The following is a 25,961-nucleotide window of genomic DNA, read 5'->3' as shown; positions in this document are numbered from 1 at the left end:
ATGATAATCTCAAAGTTCCACAATCCCTCTAAGCCAAGAATGACAGAGTTGCCGATTTCACTCTTTCACTGGTCTTGAGCAGACAGGAAAATACACTTGTTTAGTTGCAGCAGGAGGATCTATAGTGTGATTGATTGACTGGAAAACACAATCAGAAACATCCAACTTAAAAGGGCGATTTTATGAATATGGTAGAGGATATTTTTTAAAAATATATTAAAATAAGAATTTTTTATTTTTAAAAATTTATTTTTAATATATTATATCTAAACAATTTAAAAATATATAAAAAATTAAAGTTTTTTTTAAAAAATTTTTTACCATGTTCACCAACACGCCATGTTTAATTTTAGCCATAGCACTAACATGACTTTAAAAAGCTGACCTCCAGAGGCAGAATTGACGTGTCTGTCTTCTAGGCTAACTGACTAACAACGACATGTCATTCCATAACATAAGCGCGTGTCTTTGTAATTAACAGACAGAACCTCTCTAGACTAGAGAGCGGAGAGCGGATACTTGTCGAAAGAAAAACATAAAACTTTCATCAAGATGAGTACCATGAAATTTTGCCGCGAATGGTAGCAGCATCTCTTCTTTTTATCAACCATCTAAACTGCGTTCACTTCTTTTATTTTTCTTCGATTAATCTATTTATTTATACCATAATGTTTTGCAGCAACAACATTCTGTACCCTAGAGAAGACAGAGATCAGAAGATCCTTCTTTACGCTTGCCGCAACTGTGATCACCAGGTCTAGGCTTTATTATAATTCAATTTAAAACTAAACCCATTATTTATTAAAATGAAAAACCCTAATCTTCTTTTTCTTGGGTTTTTCTTGTTGTTGCAGGAGATTGCTGATGATAACTGTGTGTACCGAAATGAGGTGCATCACTCAGTAGCAGAGAGAACTCAGGTATTGCAAGATGTAGCTGCTGATCCTACTCTCCCTCGCACTAAAGCTGTTACTTGCACTGTATGCAAACATCCTGAAGCTGTCTTCTTCCAGGTTGGTGCTATCTTTTATGCTATTCTGTGCCGATGGGAATTTTCTCTCTGTTTTTTTTAGTATCGATTTTCTCGAATATTTGGTGTATGGGTTTGTTAGTATTATATTGAATTTTATTGTTGCGTTTGTTAGTTGGCCTTTGGAAGAAAAATGTTTGCTTTATTATGATAAGTGACGGTGCCCATATGGAAAACATTTAAAAAATTTATGATCTGAAACCATATTGAATAAGAGCAAAAAATGCAGGCATTAATGAAGGGGAAGTACACGACTTAGGTTTGATTTTTAAGGGGGTGTAGTGTGAAAGGTTGCTAGAGCATATTTGCAGCTGAAGAGGGACGCGTATGCTTTATTTAACACAATGCCATATGTTGGTTGGGAGTTACTGACATGCAAAAGTAGTTGAAGGATATACTGGTGATATTTGACAAGAAACGCATTGGAGATAGTTTTAGCATAGCTATGGATGTAGTGGAAAGATCTAAGAGAATGATTATTCTTTTTAATTCTACATGGTTGCGCATTTTATGTTTCTTTTCTGCCAATACAAATGAGATTACATTAGCGTGTTCTGAATTGTTTCCTTGTTTTTCCTCTCTTCATATGTATGTTTCACCATTTCACATTGATTGGATCGCCCTAGATGTCTCAAGTAAAATATATTTTTACATAAAAGACAACCTTTTCGTCTTATATTTTACTGTTCTGCAGTTGCACTCCATTAGAACTTTCTCTTCGTGGTTGCTGGAATCATATTTGAGTTGGTTACTCCTTTAAAATGCAATTTTAGAATCCCTCTAAATCTACGCCATGGCATTTGGGTTCTAATTTTATGTGATATCTTCTGTTTAATTTTGAAGAACTACTTTTCTTGAAAGATGACTTTCACATAGACGCGCAGAAAATGTCTTTGTTAATATTCTAAAACTCAAGCTTTTGAATTGTGCTCTTGAGATTCAAGTGTGCGGTAGAATCCATCATAGGGAAAGTGTGGACTCACAATAGGCTGTCGTGTTTTCTTTTCTGGAATGATATTTCTCACCAGTTTGTCAATGTATGTACCTGCCACTGAGTTGCCATTATGCTCGATGTCTTATTAATTCATTTTCAACTTGTTTTTTGGTGAATCTATCTGGTAGCAAGTATTGGGAACTACCGTTTACTTGAGAACTTGGTTTACTTGGAAGTCATTACTATTCAAAATGTGCTTATTGGGTTAATCAAATGAACTTGCTGCAATCTTTCAATGGCCTTGTAATTGCATGAAACAGCGATTCTTCAAAGTTCTAATGTTGAGTTTTCTTCAACCATGCAGGCAACTTCTAGGGGAGAGGAGGGTATGACGCTGTTTTTTGTGTGCTGCAACCCGAATTGTGGCCATAGGTGGAGAGATTGAGATTCATCTGCCCACCAAGCAAAGCTCTAAATATGATGCATTTAGAAATGTTGCCTTAAAGACGGATCTAGCTGATGAATCTCAATCTGATGCATGTACGGTTTCTGATCTGCCAATTTTGCGGATGGAAACTTTTGCAATCATTTTATATATTTCTGTATAAGTACTAGATAATTCTCAAGAATTTTTTATCCTTGATAAACCAAAGGTTCAACCTTTATTGGTTGCAGCTACTTCAGCATGAGGGGGGCGGGGTCTGATTTTTACATGATTGAGTCTTCATATTTCTAAGCCTCGCTAAAAATGCTTAGAAGGTTCCTTTTCATTTAACTGTGGGTGCCATACATGTGCCCCAGGAGCAAACTAACTTCAACTCGTTTACAAATAATCAGGTTCCAGTAAATTTTTTCATAAATGTGCTCATCGGTTTTTACCGAATTGTAAAATTGATTTGGAGGGTAATGGGGCCGAACAAGCATAACACCTCCCAAGAGTGAGAGCACTGGTTCAAACTAGACATTTGAGAACAAGGACTAAAATGTGAACAGCATTCGACATCGAAGGAAATGTTGAGATTTTGTGTGTTTCTGTTATTATTAATGACGATGCTGACAAAGTTGTCTATACAAGAAAGAATATTCAAGTGGAGATTTCTCCACAGCGATCAGCTACCTTTATCTCCCCCACCCCCCACCACCCCCCCCAAAAAAAAAAAAAAAAACACATTGAAAGGACGAAAACCGATTCCCAAAATTGAAGCTAGAGGAAAAAATATCAATGAATAAAAAAAATTATATACAAAAAACACGGGAGAAAAAAACAGAACGGCCCAACTGATATCACTACAATTTGAGGCTACAAAGATGATAATGTCCGTGCGAACCAGTTTGATAAACGTTTCATTTTCGTCAAGAGGTCTGCCTTCTTCGCAAAGTATGATTCTGCATTCAACAACATGACTTCAAAGTCATGCTTCAATGCCTCCAAGCTTCTATAGTAGTTGTTTTCTAACCTTGCCTGGATCACTTCAAGAGACAATGGAACTGCGAACCTGGGAATTTCAGGGATTCAAACACCAGCTCAAGCACCCAAAATTTTGCAAGTTACATTCAAGATGCAAGGGAATTGGTTTCACATTCACTAAGGCATCGTTAACGCTTATACTTTTTGAGAAAAAACCATCCCAATACAATACTAAAAAAAAAAAATAACAAGAAACAGGCACAAGAAAATACCCATTAGTAAAACGAGACGTCTGCGAAACTTGCTTTAGCTTTTCAACCCCATAATGATCCTGAAGACATGCAAAATGAAAAAATCAGAAAAGTCCATGCAATATCTCCAAATTGATATACTAGCCACATCTAAACATTTTCAAAGATCTTATACAAGAAAAAAAATTCCCCACCCTCTTGCATGATTACCTGCTGTTTTTGGCCTGCTCGCTCTAGTTTGGCAAAGGCAAACAGCAACTTGTTCATGGTCTCCTCATCTATATGAGGCTGCTCAAACATAGTACCATCATCAAAAAGCTCCCACGGACTGTGATTATGCAGTTCTTTGGGATCACTCTTATACTGAACAGTACACCTCTCCCATGGACTCTCAGGAAATTCAGAAGATTTGGGCTTTGTATATAAAACCCGGCCATACCACCAATCACCATCTTCTTCACCCTCATTTTTCCACCAGACCTTACATTTATCCCTGCGACTCCAATCCCTCTGTATGGCAGCATCAAACCGAGTTTTTTCAACAAGAAAATCTGGGAAGCCAGTCATTTCCGGTAGAGTTAATTTGAATGATTTCTGAAATGCATTGGAAGTAGGATCTATGAATTTAAGCGTCATTTTGCAGCAACTATCCCCAGATCCTGCAAATGGAGCATACTCGAGGGCTTCAACCTTACAGAATTCAACTGCCCTTATGTTTCCCTTGATTGTCTTCCAAGGGCCTGCTTCTTTTGACTTCATGCAGTCTATGTACTCTTGATGGCCCTGAAAAACAAAGCTTCCAAGATAAATCATTTAAATCGCAAGAAAATAAATCATTTAAATCACAAGACCTAAATTGCAATTTTCCAAAGGCAAGAATCAAGAATGAACTATAGGGCAGCAAAAAAGTAATCTTTTGCGACTCTTCCAAGTGACCTGTCTCAAGTATGCTAATTCATCCCCCTGTTGGGGGATGTAACGAGAGCCCTCCTCATGCATTGACAACATTAACCATGACACTCTTTTGGCTGACTGATGCAACTTCCTCCTTCCATCTACTGGACTTGTGTCATGAAAGTGACAACTGGCTTTCCTGTTTCTAGTAGATCTCAATCTAACTGTCATCCTTGAACTTGATCCCCATTCTTCGCATGGAAGCTGAAATCTACTAACAGAACCATTGTGGGCATCTCTACAAGTATCATCTGATTCATGTCCCTGCCCCAAATGGAGATCATTGATTGCAATATTTGCATCATGTGTTCCCTTTGAGGCCATGGAATGTATTCTATGAGATCCACCAATTGTGCCTTCATAGGAATCCCCTCTGGAGTCAAGATGAGGGTTACAAGCAATTGAAGTTTCTTCTCTGATGCTGCCATCACGTTCTGAGTTAATTTTACCTCTACCTGGCTTTGACCTTCTATAAACAACATCAAACATCTTTTTGGGATGTGAACGGGACCCAACTGAGTCATCCAAGGATGGCATGGAAATTTCACCAATTCGTGTATCTGATTCTTCCAATCCATCACCTTTATATTCTGGAGTATTTCCACTGGAACCATCATGCTCCAGCATCTCCTTAACTGGATACTGTGTCATGTTTGCAGACTTATCAGTTGATAAATCACACCCACCATTTCCCTGATTATCTAGTGAATCCTTCAATATCTTTTTTGATCTTATCCTTATCATTGTTGAGAAAGATGGGAAGCTCTCTCTGAGATCAGGAGGGTTGTCATTCTCATTAGCCATGTGACCCAGGTTTGGTAATGTATCAAAATCCATGCATCTGTTGAAGGTTGAGTGCACTTTACCACTGGACACATCATTTACAACCTCTGAGGTATCGGGCCCAGCATTTCTTTCATTCACTGGTATGACTCCTTCATTTTCCACATTATTTTGAACTTCTAAATTAGGGGGTATTGTGCCATGATCTTCCTGAAATTTTGAGAATCTGTTGAGACTATTTTCATTTTCATTTTGTTCACCAAGGCATGCACTAGATCCAGTATATGCTGCTGATGAAATGGATTCTCCTAATCTCTGACGCTTAGAAGTACGAGCCTTCACACCTCCCCATCTGATATCCCCATTTTTGTATCCTTCAGACAGGTCCAAAGGATAATGGTCTATCTGTGCTCTTCTTCCTCCATCCATTCTGCCACAATGTGCATCACCAGAAAAGTATCCCGGATCTTGAGAGCTTGTAGGAACAACATTGACCTCGGTGGCTTCATGAGGAGCTTTGGACGATGATCCAACCACATCAACCTGGTAGTCACACTTGTGTATTCCACTTTCTGGGAATACAATCTTAATAGAATCGCGAACTGGCAATTTAAAGACCAATCTCCTCCTATTTATAGCATTCATGTGAGATTCAGTAAGTTCACGTGATTCAGCAAAGTCTTCAGACTCTTCCAGGATATCTTTTCCCTTCAAATTCCTGTTCCCGTCGTTGTCCAATGATCTATTTGATTCATCACTTTCAATATTTGAGTCTTCCATGCCAGATTCAGTTTCTGATAAGTCACCTTCGGAACCATCTTCATCTTCTCCATCTGTAGCTGTTCCAGTAATTTTTGAAAACAAACTACGCGCATTGCGGGCAGCAGCTCTTTGAGGTCTCAAGGCCTTTGAAGTGGAAGACTTCTTCTTTGAAACTTTCCGGCCAATCCTTGATTTCCTAGCTCGATCACTTCTAATTGAATTTCCATCACACTCATCCAAATTCTTCCTCTTAACACGCCTCCCAGAAGAAGTCATTATCTCAATCTGCAAGAAGTCGGAGCAAGAAGAATAAGCTAGAAATCAAGAATAAGTCAAGCATGCATGAAATCCAAAATTTTAAATGAGAATTGTAGATGAACACTTACTTCACCCTTTTGTTTTCTCCTTTTAGACCTTCGGAAACCATCCCCGCCCTCAGCCCCACTGTCTTCTGCAGTACATTCTGGATCTTCAGAGGAACTAGAATTTGAACTTCCTTGCTCTGCCTCAGAAGAACACTCTTCAGGGGCATTGTACTCTGAATCATTGTCATCACTTTGCATGTCATTTTCTGGTTCCCAATCCATGGCATCTATAAACTCAGGCAGTGGCTCAACCAATATATCCAAGTCAGCCAAGGGGAGCATTTGGTTATCTGGGTCTAGACTGAAGTCTGGCCCAGCAGCAAATCTTATAGAAGATGGCTTCCACTCCACACCCAGAGCTCCTAATCGTCTCTGCTGATACATGCTTTGGTAAGGTTCTGTATAGGGAATCATCCCTAGAATTCTCAAAAACAAGAAGCACTTGAGAGAATGTAATCGCAAATAACACATGCCATAAGTATACTATAATGATAAGAGTTGCCAAGGTGAAATTACAACCTGAGTCACAAAGGAGATCTTGCATATTCCGTCGGAACGGTACTAGTTGAGTTTCCTGAATTAAAAGTTTGCATTGTTTGAAATCAAGACATGAACAAGAAACCAAAAAGAACTATGTAAAGCAGAAGTTCAAATACTACATCTTATCCGCAGGATCTATTGGGACTGCATCAGTAAAATTTTCAATACCCCACAGTTACAGCAAAGGGGTACTATTATGATCATTTATAAACTCATAAATTGATTGCCATAACTCTACTTATGGATATGCATTTGTGCATGCAAATAATAAGTAAATGCCACAAACATCAAAAGTAAATGCTAAGACTTGGTAATTCAGAATTAGGGTTACAAGAAGGATGAGCAAGAATTTTTTCCAGTATGTAACTCAATAGTAATCTCAATGAATGAGAAGAGTGCTACTATAGCATGCCGCCTTACAATCAAGATTTTACATTTCCTTAATAATATAAGGCCCTTCTCAAGGTGCATGTTTCTTGACAATAGGTAAATGAAGTAGTGCATAATAATAAATAGGTTTGCTGAAGTCACCAAATTATGACAGCCAGCTAACCTGGTCAAGTACATTTCCGTGGGCATCTTGTATCAGAGGCCGATAATCACCAAGGAAGAACTGTAAAGAAGTGTACACAGAGTTTAGTGTCATAATGCATTTCCAGAAAGCCAGTTCTCAGCAGAACCTACAAAAGCATGAGCGGCTATTTATCACACCTGATCATATTTAGCATCCTTTTGGGACTCGCCTTGGCCTGTATTTAATATGTACAGCTGACCAACATCATCTGAAAGTATAATGGATGTACCGTCCCTAGAATAAAATACATATACAATAACTTATCATGCAAAGCTGATATAACATTGCTAAGTGGAAACACCTATTTGAGATCTGAAATATAGATTCACAACCACATAAATTCATCTGACATTCACTTAGATGAGTCAATTCCAGGAAAAGTTGAACTGGTAAAATAACCATGAGGCTAAAAGGAAATCCAATTGGTTTTAAAGATAGAACTAGTGATAATTTAAAGAATCAATGCTCAAACTGTGGCTACATTGCTATTTAAATCCGATCATGCATCACATAGTAGGATAAAATAGAAGGTCCAGTGGGTGGCAAGGTCTCAAATGTTTGACCTTACCCAGGACTCTTCCTGAAATTATTATTTGGATTTATTTTAACTGTTGGAGGACATGAAGTGAAATCTCAAAGTTGCCTTAAAGTTGAAAGATCTCAAACACAATTCTCCTGGAGGGACCAACCAGGAAAAAAAAAATGAATATGAAAGCCGCTGCATTTGAATTAGCTACAGGGACTACAGACAAGAACTTATGAACAGAACAAAATTAAAACCTAAAAGTATCTTTATGTGGTTTGTCAAGAATAAAAAGTTATTTTATACAAATCAATCAAATATTTAAGTTGGTTTATGACAAGTGAAGGGAGAATTCTCAATGGAATACTAAACCTCAAAGCATGAATGTCAAGTCAACTCGCAAGCAAGTGAGAAAATAAAAATTGATCCACTAGTCTAACTGCAAGTAAAAACATAATTTCCCCAAACTTCAATAAGAGCCATTCTTCACATAACATCTTGAAATAACGAATAGAAAAGTAAATTAAATGGTCTAGAAAGCTTATATTTTAGAATATTAAACTATCATGAAACAATGAAATTTAAGTGAGATTCATATGATGTCACTTGACATTGATTCAGAAGAGTGATACTGACAGAATCAGCAAAAGCAAACGGAGATTCTACATTAAGCATTAACAGGCACTTACGGTGAAAACTTTCCATCTACCAACTTGAAATGTGAAATTTCATAGATCCGGATAGGCGTGCCCTCCCAAATCTAAAGGACAAAGAGAATATGAATGCACTTGTAACCAAAGAGAGGTTGTAGAATATAAAATGGGCTTAGCAAATTGGAGACTCACATCCCACACTATTGTTTTTCCATCATAGCCAGCACTCATAGCTATTCTTGGGTTGAAAGGGTGAACATCAAGAACGTATGTCTGCCAGGAACACAAATAACATGGTCAGAAACACTGGACACATAAGGTATACAACATGTGTAAAGTAAGATAATCCAACAGTGTGTCACGACAAAATGCCTTGATATGAAAAACAGGAAACTGAGAAATAAGAGCAAAACAGAAAATAGCATCCTTCTAAAGGAATAGGAAATTTCAGCTGCTCCACAAGGATCTCCTGATAGAAATGTGATATGGATGGATGACAAGATTTTGTAAGAATCACCGCATGAAAGGGAATGAAACACAAGAAAGCATTGACCTATGCCACCAGCGATCATGGAAGGTGCCAGGAAACAGGCTTAGAATGACAATGTATCTTTGGTCCTTGTATATAAACAGAATGGGAGGTTGAAAAGATGTCAAATTACAGCAAAACATGCTTTTGAAACGCTAAAACATACACATATGGGATAAACAAACCATTTCTAAACTAAAAATGGGTAGGGACAGTAAGAATCTGCAAAAGATAGATACCAATTTCTTCTAGTGAATGAGCAAAGGAAAAATTTAACTGGTGAAACAATTAAAATAAAATTTTCTCTTTTTGCTTATAAGAGTGACACTTAAAATATAACAAAAGTTTGCAGAGATTTCATTTAGAACTATCAATGGTAATGAATGAGAGATGGTTAAATATACTGACAAACTGAGTTCATTAGTGAAAATACATAATATATTTTAACCAAGAAGAATGAAACATTATATACAATTACCAGCTGCTAAAAACTAAATCAATTCTTTTCCAGCCCTTCTCAGCTTTTGACCATCAACTTAGAAGAAAATTCACTTAAACTGAATAATCAGGTGATATGGCAAAAACAACATGAAACAATTATAAAACTAGCAAAATGAATTTACATGACCTGAAGAAAAAGCATCTAGCAAATCTCATTTACAGCAGTTATAAAATTAACAAGGCGAACCATGACAAGAGATCAATAAAATAGTTAAGAGCACCCCATGAATTCACCAGTCCAAAAATCATATCATAGGGAGAGATGATAGCACAGAAATTGTTCAATGAGAGGTCCTGACATGTCATTACATATGGACAATTCAACATTTACATCCTAATTAAGAAAGGGCAAAAAAGATACTTGTTAGAAAAATAGGGAAACACTTACAGATTGAGTATGACCAGTCAAAGAATGCACCAAACTACCATCAGCAGCATTCCAAACACATATTCTGCAATCTGCACCAGAATCATCACCGCCACACAATCAACTTACAGAAAATAATGACTATATTTTCTACTTCAAAAAATATTTAGTGGAATCCAACTCAATTCTGAAATATCATTTTTTTGGTACGGTCAAATACATGGAGGAAAGGGTCTGCATTTATTTCTTTATTTATGTTTTTGTTTAAATTTTATCAGGGGGGCAAAGCACCAAAAAAGTCTGGAAACCTTTTCAGGCCTATTGAAATTTAAATTTTCTTGTCCCCCACCCAAATTCATAAGCGGACAAATGAGCATATAAAGATCAAAAAATTACACAAAAATCATCACACAATGCTTTGTCCAAATAGTGAACAGCAACAACAAACATAAAATTCAACAGAAAAATAAAAGATGATCTTTAGACAACAATGAGGACTCAATGGTTGAAAGTTTCAACGTGTAGTTTCTTCCATTATGAATAAGTGAAACATATCTACAGCAAAGCATGAATAATAGAGCCTCAACAATGAGTCCCAACCAAAACATCATTTTTCCATAAAAGAAGGTTTTGCTGGAAGAAAATGGGAGCACTTAAGAATTTTAAGATGGGTTTGCATATAAGGCGAATGCCCGGGGATTGATGGACAAACATTCCCTGTATTCTAAAAAATATCTAATAACTGAGGGGCAGAAGATAGTCGAGTTTATATAGTTGCACATATATATGCATCCATGAATGTGTACATGAATACTTGTCAGTGAAATACACAATACCCATAATAGCAGCAAGGACAAAACGATTATCCAGACTCCACACGATCATGTTCACCCCACGAGGGGTTGGAAGAATTCTCTGTCGTGGACCTCCTCTTGGAGGTTGAGGAGGCATTGGTGGAGGAGGAACTTTCAGGTGATAATGTCGTATCCAACGGCCAGCTTTCCCCTTCAAAAAGAAAGAAATATATATTTGTTGTTCAGAAATCAAGATGGAATCCTGATAATACTCAAGGTCACATTGACCCATATTGAAACTCACAGAAACTAAATGAACGACTCTCACTTCCCCGAGAAAAAAGAAAACCAAGGGAGAAGGGGGCATAAAAAGAGGTTATTTACATGAGATCTACGTGATTTTGGAATCCAAATAATTGCACTTCCATCTCGAGAACAGGTAACTATGCTGTCTTGAGAATACCTGACGCATTTAATTACAAAGCATGTTTTGTCAATAGATTTAATTAACTACAACAAAAGGGTGTAATATATTCTCATCATAAAAATAGCACGACACAAATAAGCAAATAAGAAAAATTCCATACCATGAATTTTTAAATTTTGGAATATTCTCTTCCTTTGAGCTGTCAGCCATAGAAAATCTAGATGGCACAACACAACCGCTGCAAAGCAAATCAGAATGCTATGTCAATAATCTAAAAAACTTTTATGGCAGCATTAGCACAGAGCAAGAAACACTACCTAAATTGAACATAGTTGACATCATTCTCATGGCCAGGTAACGCATCTATCTCATGATTTGGCTGGTCTGAATCATCCGTGTTGGATTTGAGAGCATTCCACACCTGCAAGTGAAAAGATATTGCTAACAAGCTATTCAATGTATACACTTCAATACAGAGGCACAAAGATTATTCACACCAGGTCTCCCAAAATCAATATTCACATCACATATAGAAGATAAAAATAGGATGACCACAATGCAGAATTGCAAGCAAACTAAGGGAATTCAAATATACCCTAGCAAGGTGGTCAGAGCTACCAGTGACAAATACATTTCCATGAGCATTGAATGCACAACAAAAAATTTGATGGCTCTGAGGACCACTACTTGAGGATGGACCGCTGTTCTTTCCTGCAGGCATTCCAGAGTTCTTGTAACTTTTTTTTAAAAATGAACCACTTCCTAAATCATGAGTTTGAATGAAAAGGTAACTAACCAGCCACAGGATCCGGAGGCCTTGGAACATATATTCGTGCACCTAAGTTGGAAGACCTGGCATCCCAAATCCTACATGTTCCATCATCAGAAGACCTGCAAAGCAAGAGTAAAAGCTATAAATTATAGCAGAGAACAAGTCATGAGGAGTCTGCACTGTAGTTTTCAACGTACCAGTGCCTACTTTTCAAACAGCAATAATGGAGATTTTGCATGGATAGAAAAAAACAAAACAAAGCCAAAGCTAAAACTTCATAATTTTACATGCATCAAAATCCAAGTGCAAAGGAAAACCAACTACTGCATAGTTACTGAAATAAGGACTTTGAATCAAAATTCACTTGAAACAATGCAGATATTATACAACTTGAGGCCTCAACTAAGCCAAACTGAACTCAACTAAATCTTAATCCTAACAAAGGAGTCGAATACAAGAGTTGTTCGGGCTGGAATATGGATATTTATTGACAACCACAAAAATAATTGATGGCCTGAAATTCTATGAGACAAGAAGATTGAGGTAACATGCTACAAATTTAATCATGATGAGGAAAAAGAAAAAACCTATAAAGGTAATAATCCAGAGAAGAGAATAGAGAATACATGGATTAAATTTCCCATTAACTTTAAGGATACAAGAGTTTAAGTTGAGAACCATCTCCATCAAATCCATTCATGGTAGGCGTCTGGCTTTTCCTCAAATCATAAAAGGTTTCTGATTGGGAAAAAACTGGTCTGATCTCAAACCTAACAAGCGATAAAATAAAGTCCTGCAGCAACTACAGTGGCATGTTCCAAATTTCCAAGTTCAAGATTCCTCATAACAAGTCAAATCCAAAGGTAGTGGATTGATGAAACAAAGGACAAAATCTCAAAAATGTTGAGCATGCATATTATAAGAAGATTGCAATCAGCCTTACGACAAAAGCTGGTATGCAGAACCAGGCCTTGGACTAAATGCAATGGAAGTAACAGCTGCAGAATGTCCACGCAGAACTGATATTGGCATCCCATCTGGCATACGCCACTGCCCAAATCCAGAGATAGCGATCAAATATTGGGTGTAAATATAATAAAAAGGAAGAAAGTCGTTAATTTGCAGAAGAAAAAAGAAGCTTACAACTCGAATTATGCAATCATTTGAAGAGGATGCCACCAAGGTATTATTTGAATTTACAGCCAAGTCAGTAATGTCCCCCTTTCACACATGGATTGAAATGCAACTTGTGATTAAACAGAAATGGAAAGGCAAGGAAATGGTGCATATTTGATTTATAGAACCATACTCACTTCATGCCCACGACAGCTAGCTAAGCAAAAAGCAGTTTCCATGGACCAGATTTTTACAAGACGATCGTCTGATCCAGTGACAACATATCTCCCTGAGCGATCAAATATTGCTGCAGGATTTAAATCAAGGCAATTTTAGGTACAAATCCACCAACACAAACAAAAATTAAGAGAAAATGCATATGGTGGGATATCCAAGATACAGCTGGATAAATGCTTTATTTCATTTCGGATTTTGGCCAACAATGGCCACTATATATGACATGTGGGTTTTCCTAAAGATTGGAACATAAACTGCATAATCCAATTCCATAATATGTTGCTGTAAAACTCATACCACAATAGACAGCATTCCGATGTCCACGTACTCTCTTGACATTTTGCATTTTCTGAACCATGGTTAATGGTTTTGCAATAGCATAGCATGTTGCACGAATAGATGGTGCACGATGGTGTCTTGCAAAACCACCCCCAATTTCCCTCAAACTTAACCCACGAACCTGATCAGCATGTCTATGAGGCCATCGCATGTGAGTAGGGGGGTGCTTGACTTGGCCATTTCCCTTAACTCTATCACCTTAGGAAGAGGAGGATGCAAAATTAGACACAAAGGGGAATTTTACATCTTATTAACTTCCAGGTAAAAATAGATGACGAACTCTAGTATCCCCTGTGAATAGACAATATCTCACAACAGCATAAAAACCTCATATACAAGTAAAAATTCAGATTTTTATTTCATTTAAAAGGCTTAAATAGATGTAACGTACAACTCAAAAGTGAAAATGAACCCGTTCCCAGAAGAGTAGGAACATCAGCAGCATTTGGAACATCAGAAATCAAGCCTTCTGATGGAGAGGCTGTATTGAGCAACAATTGCTTCAAAAGCTTTACCAAGTGATTCTTCTCAATGTGAGGATACCTGGATAGGTATAATTAATGAAAGGTCAGAATCCTCAATCCATTTTTAACTTGACCATATATGTAGGCATATGTAGTTTGCCCCACAAAAGCAACACTAAGAGTAATTGTGTGAGCCCACAAATGAGAGAGAGAGAGAGAGAGAGAGAGCGTTGCCTACCGCTCCTCCAAACTTTTGTAACTTAATGGAAACGATAGACCATTATCATTTTCATCCCCACTAAGCCTTTCACGTCTTGAATACCATGCATGATATCTTCTAGGTAAAAGTTGATGTTCAAGAAGTTCATTCCAAAACTGTACATAAGTGCTCTGACATGGCCCAGCTGAAAGGAAATGCATGATTAAAAAGTAAACTTCACTAAGGTCAACATCCACATCTTTCACCCTTCTGTGACTTGTCTCTGGCTCTGCAAGTTGGGCATTCTCACGCCCCTTACTTGAAAAGATCAAAGGCTTCATACTACCAGAAGGTGCATCACTTGAAGGAATGTACTTCCGAAGAGCCATGTTTCCTGTCATTCAAGAAGCCAGAAAAACAAAAGTTAAACAAACAAGTTGATCAATTCTAAATAAAAAAGAAAAACTAAGCATTAAAAGATAGAAACAAAATATATGGAATCCTTTAGCATCCAGCTTAGTGGAAGTCGATGAATCCAATGAAAGTAAGCATGTTATAATATTTAAAGTGTCCATTAAAAAAGTTTGGTTCTCAAACTTTTGTGCAGAAAAAATAACATCAAATATTTTATTCAATGAACAAATGATGAGTATTGTTGTTGGAAGCGCCCAAAAATCCAATTAGATTTAAATATCTATTGAGTGGGGCATCCGTTTTTTATGGGTTATTTGCTTCCAATTTAGATCCTATTAAAGCCTTTTGCACTGTATAAACATTACAGATATTTGTAAGACCAGGTTTGATTTATATAAAGATATATATAGGTGTCAAAATTATTCTAGTGCTTAAAGACTGGTATAATGAATTTCTGATGGATTAGTGGTAGAAGAATGGTTCATGATTTTGTTTTATCAGATCATTCACAAAAATAATGAATTTGATTGGTTGTCAATTGAGACATGGGTCCTATAACCTGCAACTCAACTTCAATAAATTTTATGATTCCTTGATTCTTATTCCTTGGTTGTTAAATATTTTCATTACTAATAGGAGAAAGCCCTGGTAAGTCTGATTTATTAAATTACTTACAATGCAACTAGATTTAATTGATTCTACTATATAATGTATAAAGTTTCTTATTCATTATTAATGCTAAATTTATAGATTTCACATATTTCAATAATGCTTTACAAATTTATATTTATATAGTCAATTCGATATAATATAAAAAACCAAACAGCTGTAGTCATGGAGATAGCCCTAGCATGTCACTCTTTCTCGTATAATTCATTCAGAATGAAATTCAAAAGAAAGCATGATTATAAATCAAATCCATAATTTAAAAAAAAAAATAGTTTAAATTTCAATTACTGATCATAATACTACAGTAATTTAAGAAATTAATAAATCAAATTTAAAAAAAAAAATGACATCATTCAGAATCATATCCTATACTCTAACAGGCAAAACCCATTATTTGGGTGTTTTTATCAGTTAGTAAATTTGCAGCATGTGTTTATAATGTGATCCATTACTTCCGGATTGGATCAAATGCGAGCCATTTGACCCTTGTCTCCAATTATAATTAGAAAAGGCAATTTAAATTGTTTGGAATGCATCTTTTAATATTTTAAATTCAATGTAGCAAAACACTACCAAATGGATGATAGCATCCCTTCTCCCTCCATCATCAGCCCTCACACTCCAACCAGATTAACCGCCACCAAATAGCAAATCCAAAATCACAACAATGTCAACTAATGGTGCTATAAACAGAAAAGCAGAAAAATTTGTCAGCTGTGAAACCGTGAGCTAACAACCACAAAATTCAGATTCACCAGCACCAAATCAACCCCAAGACTTCCCCATGCACACAAATCATATAATCTCCTAGTCCATTAAACATGAACAAACCGCAATTCGTCCTAAAATTGAAGGCCATGATAATTGAGCATGCGAAAGAAAATCTTTCACATATTTAACAGGCAACAAAAGGCCATCCACCTCAATTATCTTTGTCAAGCACCCATGAAAATATCGACTGGTTGGAGAGACAGGGTAAGTAAACTACCACCAACCCTTGGGCCCCCTCTCTAGCAAACCATATTTGGACATAATACCACGAGAAAAGCGTAACATTTCCCTGAACAACCAGGTGATGGAACTAACTTCTAATAATCAAAATTCATGATAATTATCAGGCGATGGTCATTCCTTCAAGACACCTATTAATACATGCACAACTAAGAACCTATGAGTTGAGAAACTTTACACACAGCAGATGTACTTTATTACAGAGGAATCTTTTTCAAGTAGAAACAATAGAATTTCTTATTCAATAGTCCAAGTCCCTGTTGGAATAAAAATTCAACTAAGTGAAGCCTATGGAGTAACCCTAGGAGGACAAAAACTTGATAGCTGTCCAGCGTCATAACTATTCTTTACCAGACAGCTATCAGAGTTACCACCTAGAAGTCCTTCAGCATGAAATTTATAGAGAAACTCTGTCATTTTCCCCTTTATTTCTATCTACTTCCCCTGCACTCATATAATTTTCTACGAATAAGACACCTCACAACTCTCAAGTGAATCATCACTTGAGCTTTATGATATCAAGGTTCAGCTGAACTAGTGCAAAACAGTACTTTGAAAAGCAGAGATAGGCCTCAAAAAGAAAAAGAAAAACCTACCAATTAAAAAGAAAAACAAAAGAATTGGAATATAAACTCCTAATCCCCCTAATGAACGCTCAGAGCATTCCCGATACTTCAGTTACATTACAGATACAGCCTTTAAATTTTTGCTGAATCCGCATAAGGTTCAACCAAAAATTAAAATCAAGCAATAATAACAATGAAGAAGTCTTTTCTTAACACACTCACATTTACGCGTGACATGAGCACACATGAAGAGCCTACACATTCACCAATTGATTGGTTAACAATGCCACACGCTAAATTAATAATCAATAAAAAAACCCTAATTTAAACAAATCATTAACAAACATGATAACGACGTGGAACCTGATGTAATGCGAGAGATAAATCAACCAGAAGGAATTCTTGTATACTTTTGAAAGCCAAACCAGCAAAAATCCAAATGCATTCCTCTGTACCACCAAAAAACCAAAACCCTAATTTCAATTTATCCCATTTGCAATCAAATACGCACGCTAATATCGAAACAAGCCTTATTGAAGATCTAATTCAACACATTCATCATAACCTTATCAATTTCCCGGTAAACAGACCAAAAATCACATAATGGTATAAATAAACCAAATTAGAGAAGATAAAAGGAGTGTTATTGTTGTACATACCTTCGAATATTGAAACAAAACGGCTGCCTTTTGGAGGTATGTTAGCAGTGCCCTGGCTTTTCTTTTCTCTTCTCTTCTTCTGACAATGAAGGAGATCGAGAGGTTGAAAAGAGACTGGGATTTGGTAGAATTTGAAATTCACAGAGTATTGGCGAGTGTGGGAGACGCGCGAGGAAGTGATTTAGATTCTTGGAGGGAGCTCTGTGTGCGTGTGTGCGCGCTTTCGATTCTTGCTTTGTTGGAGAGATTGGGGAGCTAGGAAGGCAGAAACGGGAGGAGAAGGCAAGGATTGAAACGTAGCGTTTTATATCTTTGCGGCTACTCTTTTCTCTCTACTCTACAGGAGATATGAGAGAGAAATTTGAGATAAAGAGAATATTATATATAATATTTAGGATTATCTGCTTGTTATGGATTGAAACGGCACCGTACAGGCTCTGTTTCCACTTTCCAGGAGTTTGTGTCAGGAGATTGCGAAGACGGCCGTCACGGCCCCACGGCACGGGTAAAAAAATACTTTGCTAACTAAATGATTTTTTGTGGTCGGATAAAATGTAAAAGCGATCACGACATATATATATATTGTATGGTAAATATTTATATGAATATCAAAAAACCCATAAATATAACAGAATATTTAAAAAAATTTACCAATAAATAAAATATAAATATATATATAAAAAAAAAAACTCCATACATAAATATCCATCTCGCATTTATTCTTATAAATACCTGTGTTATGGTAATCAATGACGTGGCAATGGTGGCTGCTGATGGATAGTGATGTGTTTCGTGGGTGAAGATATTTTTGCCAGCGATTTAAATTTGTAACACTGGTGATTTATTCAAATTCAGCAAAACAAGGAGTTTAAGAGGGTTTTTATTAGTTTAGTGATGGTTGTGTTTTAAAGTATTTTTTGTTTTAAAAAATATTAAAATAATATATCTAAAAATTTATTATTTTTAACTGTTAACATATAAAAAAAATCTAAAGACATGAAAATATAATTTTAAAAAATAAATTAAATTTTAATAAAAAAGCAGGTTAAAATTCTTTCTCAAACATCCTGTAAAACGTACAGAAGCGAAAACATTTTTCTTGTTTGTACAAACATTCAGTGGGTTTTTTAAAATCGTGAACATGCAATAAATACCGAACATGTCGCATGTTCTCTTTTAAGAAATAGAAAAAATCAAAAATCAAACAAGTACGACACCAAGCATGGACTAATTTATTAGGTGCTTCATTTTGCATTATAATAACTTTTGTTTTCAATTTGTTTACTGAAAAAAATATTAAATTAATTTTTAAATTTTTTTTAATAATTTAACATGTTAATATCAAAAATATATATAAAAATATATTAATTTAATATATTTTTAATTAAAAAATATAATACATTGTAATATTAAACAGATACTAATTCATTACAAGCACCGTCTTGGATCTACTCTCTATTTCTTTAGAAGTAATTATTTATTATCTTGCCTCTTCGTTCTTGTCTTCGTTATTGCCATGTTTACTTAACATTCCAAGTATTATGATAGCACCGCTACAATAAATTGATATTAAATAATATTCTAAAAGAAATGGAAAAATTACTATAGCTATCCTACGCTTTTCACTTTCCCTATCTTTAATATATTATATTATTATAATTATTATATTATATTATATTACAACATATACTAAAAATTAAATCAAACGCTAAATTGTCATTTCTTTTAGATTTTTTTGTTTTTTTTAATGAATTTTTTTGTTTGATCCCAGGGTTGATGGGTTAGCCTGATTTGACAAGTTAACCCGATTTTTTTTTAATTATTTTTTTTTTATTTAGTTTGGTTTGTTAATGTTAAATTTCTTTATATTTAATTATCAGACTTTCATGACACGTATCCCCGGCTTGACGGGTTAACTTGGTGTGACAGGTTAACCCAGTTGATTTTGGGTAAACCCGTCGATTGCTTTTTTCTATTTAGTTATCAAACTTTCATGACATGAATCCCAGGTTTGACGGGTTAACTTGATTTGAAAGATTATCACGGTTAATTTAGATTTTTTTTTTTTCTTCATTGGTTTTTTTTTCCTGTTGGTTTTTTTCTTTGTTTTTTTCTTTTTAATTATCACACTTTTATGACGCAACCTTATAGCCAGACCCACATTCAATGCTATTTGGTCTAGTATTTGCAGCCCGACCCACTTAAACTTGAAGTCATGCAAGTTTAATGTTATTATTAATATTATAAATATTACTCTTAGATCAGACGTTGTAGTCAAACTCAATATTTTTGGGCAAAGTTTTGTATAAAACCTAATACTTTTAAATCTTAATTTTTATTGATATTTTTTATACAAAATAAATTAACCTTGTTGTATCACGTGGGTAATGAAAGTATAATTATTATGTGAAGCTTATCTTGGAAAAGGTACAGCAAAAAACCAATGGTCACGATTTGTTTAGCCAACAGCCAATTAATGAAAATCAATTATAGATGATTAACAAGTTTTCAATCTTGCTGTCCAGGGAAAAAAAAAAAAAAAAACCATGAAGCAGAGGGCAAACAACTAAAAAAGGTGGATTGTTTTATGTTGCTTCAAATTTTGCAGCGTTTGGTAGTATGGTTGTGGTTGTTTTTTAAATAACTTTTTGTGTTAAAATGCATGTCAATAATATTTTTTTTATTTTTTAAAAAATTATTTTTGATATCAGCACGTCAAAATGATTTGAAAACACAAAAAACATATTAATACGAAGTTAATGAAAAAATAAAATAAAAATAAATTTTTTTCAAAAACATTTTTAAAATACAAAAACAAACAGGCATTTCATAAAACGGTGTTTGACAATAGTGACTCTGACTCTATTCCCCTTTCTTTTCTCGTTTTGTTGGGTCAAAATCATACCATCAAAAATACAACGAAAGACCAGACCAGACTGATTAGAAAAATATAAAAATTTAACACTCGTCAATATAATGGAAACATATAAAGAAAAATAAAAAAATCTTGAGTAAATCCATCAACCAACCTAGGTGAAAAAACAAAACAAATGACTTGGGATATGAAATTTGAACAACCCCATAAAAAGCAAAGTTAAAAAATTGTGGAAAAAAAATATTTGCAAAAAATATACTTTAAAAAATAATCAAAATCGACCAGAACTAATCTTTCAAATTTATGACCCAGGTCATGAAATCAAAGTGATCCTATTAAAGTTAGACTTGAAAAAAAAAAATAAAACGAGATTTTTAAACAAATAAATATGAGGGATGAAATTAATGATGAAAATTCAATAAAAAAAACAATTCAAAACAAAAACAAATAGAAGTTTAAAAAATCAAGACTAAATTCAATATAAAAACCAACTGAAAATAAATGTCAATGGGAAATTTAAATGAAATTAAATATTTATGAATGAATTTTTTAAAAAAATCAATTAAAAAAATGATTGAAAATAACAATTAAAAGAATTGGCACCAAACTTAACATAAAAATTCAATGGAAAAAAAATTTAATGGATGAAATCGAAGAAAAACAAAAAAAAAATGATTGACAAAAAAAATCAACAATTAAAATAATAAAAACTAAATTTAATAAAAAATAACAAAATCAAACAACTAGGAATCAAATTGAAAATAAAATCCAACTATAAACAATCATGTTTAACATGCAAAAATGGCTAACATAAGAGAAGAAGGACTTGATCAGAAGAAAAAAGAAATTAAAGGGCTAATATAATTTCTTGCATGGCTAACATGCAACCAAAAAAAAGGAAAATAAAGAAAAAATAAAAGAAAATAAAAGTCAATTGAGCACCAAATCATACCTCCTATTAGACATGTGCCGTCCAAAAAATAAAGAGGATGTCGGGAAACATCAAATGATGTGGCAGAAAATTGATTTCAACCAACTTTACCAGTCGCATGCGCTGCCAGAAAATGACGAAGCTGCTGATTCCTGCTTAGCACACGTAGGTAGCTTTTTTTTACGCACAAAACTAAAAAATACCTTCATAACTAAACAATAATAATAATAAAAAAAAACCTTTATGAAATTAAAACAAAGTCTTTGAAGCAAGAGCTAAACAATTTGAATGACAAGGGCGATAAAGTAATTCAATTGTTTATAAAACTGTAAAAAAACAAAAGTACTCACAAGATTAAATAATAATAACAAAAAAATATTAGGAAATGACGAATTAAATCCTGAAGCCAAGACTAACAAATTTATATGGCAAGGGCACTTGTATAATTCAATTGTTTATGATAGAACTAAAATTACTATATGATTCTTAAATAAAAAATTCTGATTGTTTAATTTTTAAAGATAATATGGTAATTGAATTGTTATTAAAAATGAAGTTGACAAATTAGTCACGTGCAAAAATTATTATACCTCTTAAGTAAAGTTTTAAAAATTGAAGGACGAAGGATAAAAAGTTAATTTCACAATATCCTTAAACGCATTTCATTATAGATTGACAACGAATAGGCTAAATACGCGCGGTTTAATATTTTCCTTAATTGTTTTATCTCTTCCAAAATCACAACCCTGAATATTTATTGTTTAAAGATTCCTCCCAACAACAACAACAATCCACGACACCTGGTGGCCTAAAAGAAGACCTCACAATCAATGTTCTTTTTAGGAAGCTAGGCAGGAAGTACGCCTTTTCGTTTATCTTCTGGACGAGCAATATCAATAGGAGTAATAGATAATTTAATTTCCTTTTATAGAGATATCGTTTTTTTGTCTATGGCATAGATTTCTTCTACACTCTAATTTCTAAGGTAAAACTGATGATGCCGAAAAATTGGTGGATGAGATGAGGGAGGATGAGTTGTTTGCAATATTCATTAAATGTCTGCTTCGGGATGTGTTGACGGCAAAGATTATGGTTTTTTTTTTTTGCGGGTTGATTTCGGCTCTTTTTAGAGAGGAAGAGGATTGCGATTTCTGGGTAGATTTCGGGTTCGAAGGAGGTTGAAATTGATGGAGATTTTTGGGTTGTTGGGTGCTGCTTCAGGCTGGATTTTTGGGTTTGTTCACGTGGCAGAGTTTGGCGTGATTGGTGGGGTTGTTCGACATAGAGAGAGGCTGTGATTGTAGTGGGCTGCTGCAATTTTGGGCTGGAACAATGGTGGCTGTTCGGGCACTCTCCTATTTCTTTCTGTGTCCGAAACCTGTTCGATAAAAGTCATTTTGATGGAGGATGGTGGAGGTGGCCATTTATTAGATGGATTTGAATAAGAGAGAAATGTAGGTGAAATTGAAGCTAGCGAGAATAGCGGAGGTGGCAATGTGAGATCACCCACTTTGATGCTTGTTAGTAAACTAATTGATGGTTATCTTTCTGAGATTGCATCAGATGCAAATTTTAGCCTGATAGATTCTATAATCTTGCAATTTAACTACCGGAGCAAGCTAGACTCTTTGATGATGGCCTTCACCGAGTTGTAGATGTCTATCTCAAGGTACAAATGGCCCAACAAGTTGTTTTGTTGTTACAATCCAAGATTTAATATTCAGTTATAATAATTATTGTAAAGAAATTTATACTTCCCAGCAATAGTGTCTGTTTTTTTTATTCTTGAAGGCACATCCATGGATATCAGAGGCAGAGTGAGAGAAGATACATGGAGTAATGCATCATGAACTTGCAAGCCATCATCAGTGTGGCTGCTCATAAAATTAAGACTAGTAATTGCAAACCATAACTCTCACTTCTCCCTTTTCAAATTGCATATGCCATGGAGTTTGTGCATGCATCGAATGCCAGCATATTGTGAGAATTCAGTCTTTGCAAACAAGCAGTAAAACATGTGAATAGACAAGTATATGCATTTACAAATTACCTAAGAAAATAAAATAGGAGAATATAATTCTATAAAGGCAAATGTTCTAACCTCACTGTTGTTTGCCCAACTGCTGAATGGGCAATATACGAGTTCCATTGATAAGAAAGTTTGTCTTTTCGTGCAAGAATGGTTTGAAACCCATCCAATTTAATGTCGAAATGCTTCTTTTGAAGATGCATACATCTTATTAGTTGAAATGCTTATTTTTAAGCACCTTTGAAGAGAGAGCTAAAACACTCGGGAAAAACTTTGTAATAGTGAATTGAAGATTTTGCCGTTGAAAAACCCTCAATAAATTAACAACCTTTTCCTTTTGTGTATTTGTCATTTTAAGAATTATTAAAGGATCTCTAGTTCTTATCATTATTTTTTCACATAGTAAAATAATTTTATTACTCTTGAATAATCATTTGACTTTTCATGCTTATGTCTACAAGTGTAAGGAACTTTATAGATAGAGAACAGGGAAAAGAGATAGAAGGAGAGTGAATCGAATATTGTTTTTAGTAGTTAGTAGTTGAGAGCCTAGAGCATGCCTTGGGTAGAGTACTAGCCTTTCTTCAACAGGGGTAGGAGTAGGACTAGGGACCAAGAAAGTAGAATGCTCTTGACTTTGCATGTACGTCCTGTAGTAGCCTGACTCTCGTACTTCCTTAAATACAGATTGTACTTCTCGATAAGATATGAGTCCTATGAGATTATTGTCCTGTTCTAGCACCATAGAAGAAGTTGGGATGGTAAAGGACAAAGAGCTAAGGTACTTGTTCTTGAAGAAGAAGTCATCAACACAAGGCAGCAAGTCCTGGGACAGTTGAATGCAGAAAGAACATGTGGTATGGGGTTTTTTCGGGCATTTTATATTTTTTCCTGCAATATAATTATTCTATTATTCTTGTATTCAAATTTTCAATAGCTTGACTTGACTTGAGGGATTAATTTGTAATTTTAAAATGGTTTTTTTTTTTAATAATGTTTGTGTCACAAGGATAGAGTAATATTTTCAAATAAAAAAAGACAAAAATATTAACGCGTGTCATCTGCTCCCCGTCTTCGGGTGGCGTGTGCAACTAACTTTGGTGATCAAAAATATTATTTCGCCGCATCATTGGATTAGTCTCAATCTTCTTTTCCTTCATGTGCGGCGCGTGTAGTTGTTGAATCTCTGATATGTCATTGACATTATCTTTTTTTATTTTCTATCTGATATGAAAGTATATATCAACTTATAAAACATTCAATAAGAGTTTTTTTTTTAATATTAAAATAATGATATATTAAATTTAATTAGCCTTCATATTTTTATATCAACCCTCTCAATTGACATAGAGTTTTCAATTAAATCATATAAAAACTAATCATTTTTTTTTTTTGAACCCATTAAATCAATCAATTCACATCGAGATAGCTCTTACATGATTTAATTGAAAACTTGTGTTAGGCAAAAAATCTTGTCAAGGGATTTGAAAATTCACTTGATTACCCGAGTTTAATAACATTGCTAAAAAATCCCCAAAGTTAGAGTGTTCTGTTTTATGTTTTTTAAAAAATGGTTCAATTTATAGTACAACAAGAACCAATGAACTAATTATATGTTATTTTGAAGCTCCAGGTAACTTTTTAATTATTAAAATAAACATAATTGTAAATTTGTAAATATTTGGATATTATTTTACCTTTTTTTTTGTGCGAGTTTAATGATGTAATTTACTATTCAACATGTAAACTTCTTGATATGTAATTTTTCAAGGTGCAACTGAGAAAATATAATCTTCTGAAGTTTCTTGTAATTATCTTTTTTGTTTATTGTATTTCTTGTGATCCCTCTTATCCTTGAAAGCTCAATAAAGATAGTATTACACTACATTCTTGCCAGTGACAAAGCCATTCTGTTAACCAAGTCACGACAACGATATAAATCAAATTTGGCATAATAATATTTCTTTGAATAAACATCATGGCATGTATCTTTATCTAAGGGCGTTGAATTCCTTGTTAATGCGAGGAATAGATTACTGAGATTGAAGCACTTGTAGATTATCAGGACTGGTGGATGGATGCTATAGCAGGTATCTGGTCTTTGCCTCTTCCAATATTTTACCTACTCACTTAGGCAAAATTTCTAATACCTTTGTTTGATGTTTTGGGCCTTAGGACCAGGCCCATGTGATATCTTGGCCTGGATACGGTGTACTCCAGAAATTGAGTTTTGAGTCCAAGTACTCGAGCCTCAGCCGTGACTGCTTTTCGGGCCCTTGTAACCT

The 25,961-nt window shown here is 34.7% G+C and overlaps 2 protein-coding genes across 5 annotated transcripts; one reads left to right on the top strand and one right to left on the bottom strand.

Moving 5' to 3' along the window:
• Positions 1–423: 423 nt before the first annotated feature.
• On the top strand, positions 424–2,677 carry LOC118062472 (DNA-directed RNA polymerases II, IV and V subunit 9A). The gene is made up of 4 exons (XM_035076237.2): positions 424–581; positions 680–755; positions 855–1,013; positions 2,329–2,677. The coding sequence occupies exons 1-4, from the start codon at positions 553–555 to the stop codon at positions 2,407–2,409; spliced, it is 345 nt and encodes a 114-aa protein (XP_034932128.1). The 5' UTR covers positions 424–552; the 3' UTR covers positions 2,410–2,677.
• A 289-nt stretch (positions 2,678–2,966) lies between these two features.
• Positions 2,967–18,206, bottom strand: LOC118062458 (uncharacterized). Of its 4 annotated transcripts, XM_073411139.1 has the most exons (27): positions 17,842–18,206; positions 17,546–17,631; positions 17,405–17,436; positions 16,179–16,288; positions 14,562–14,916; positions 14,251–14,402; positions 13,818–14,057; positions 13,481–13,590; positions 13,311–13,388; positions 13,111–13,217; positions 12,192–12,286; positions 11,991–12,106; positions 11,713–11,816; positions 11,556–11,633; positions 11,353–11,431; positions 11,011–11,179; positions 10,196–10,266; positions 8,970–9,050; positions 8,814–8,884; positions 7,739–7,835; positions 7,581–7,640; positions 7,007–7,061; positions 6,509–6,903; positions 4,560–6,407; positions 3,834–4,406; positions 3,645–3,703; positions 2,967–3,460 (listed from the first exon to the last, which is right to left on the bottom strand). In XM_073411139.1, exons 5-27 carry the CDS (start codon positions 14,909–14,911, stop codon positions 3,265–3,267), a joined length of 5,184 nt encoding a protein of 1,727 aa, XP_073267240.1. In that variant the 5' UTR covers positions 14,912–14,916; positions 16,179–16,288; positions 17,405–17,436; positions 17,546–17,631; positions 17,842–18,206; the 3' UTR covers positions 2,967–3,264. The 4 variants fall into 4 exon arrangements, with proteins under 4 accessions (XP_073267240.1, XP_034932106.1, XP_034932104.1 ...); XM_035076215.2 differs by lacking the exon at positions 16,179–16,288; XM_035076213.2 differs by lacking the exons at positions 16,179–16,288; positions 17,405–17,436.
• Between the last annotated feature and the right edge of the window lie 7,755 nt (positions 18,207–25,961).

The sequence above is a fragment of the Populus alba genome, chromosome 8 (genome assembly GCF_005239225.2).
Source record: "Populus alba chromosome 8, ASM523922v2, whole genome shotgun sequence".
NCBI lineage: Eukaryota > Viridiplantae > Streptophyta > Magnoliopsida > Malpighiales > Salicaceae > Populus > Populus alba.
The sequence above is the reverse complement of the archived record's forward strand: the minus strand, read 5'-3'. Positions and strand labels throughout refer to the sequence as shown.

What these genes read in the sequence shown, in the direction of transcription:
- LOC118062472 (XM_035076237.2), top strand. Translation starts at nt 553, where the DNA reads ATGAGTACCATGAAATTTTGCCGCGAATG. An exon ending in ATGAAATTTTGCCGCGAATG is followed by an intron (nt 582 to 679) that starts GTAGCAGCATCT and finishes AATGTTTTGCAG; the next exon opens with CAACAACATTCTGTACCCTA. An exon ending in CTGAAGCTGTCTTCTTCCAG is followed by an intron (nt 1,014 to 2,328) that starts GTTGGTGCTATC and finishes TCAACCATGCAG; the next exon opens with GCAACTTCTAGGGGAGAGGA.
- LOC118062458 (XM_073411139.1), bottom strand. Translation starts at nt 14,911, where the DNA reads ATGGCTCTTCGGAAGTACATTCCTTCAAGTGATGCACCTTCTGGTAGT. An exon ending in TCGGAATGCTGTCTATTGTG is followed by an intron (nt 13,591 to 13,817) that starts GTATGAGTTTTA and finishes TAAATCCTGCAG; the next exon opens with CAATATTTGATCGCTCAGGG. An exon ending in TCTGCATACCAGCTTTTGTC is followed by an intron (nt 12,287 to 13,110) that starts GTAAGGCTGATT and finishes CTTGCTTTGCAG; the next exon opens with GTCTTCTGATGATGGAACAT.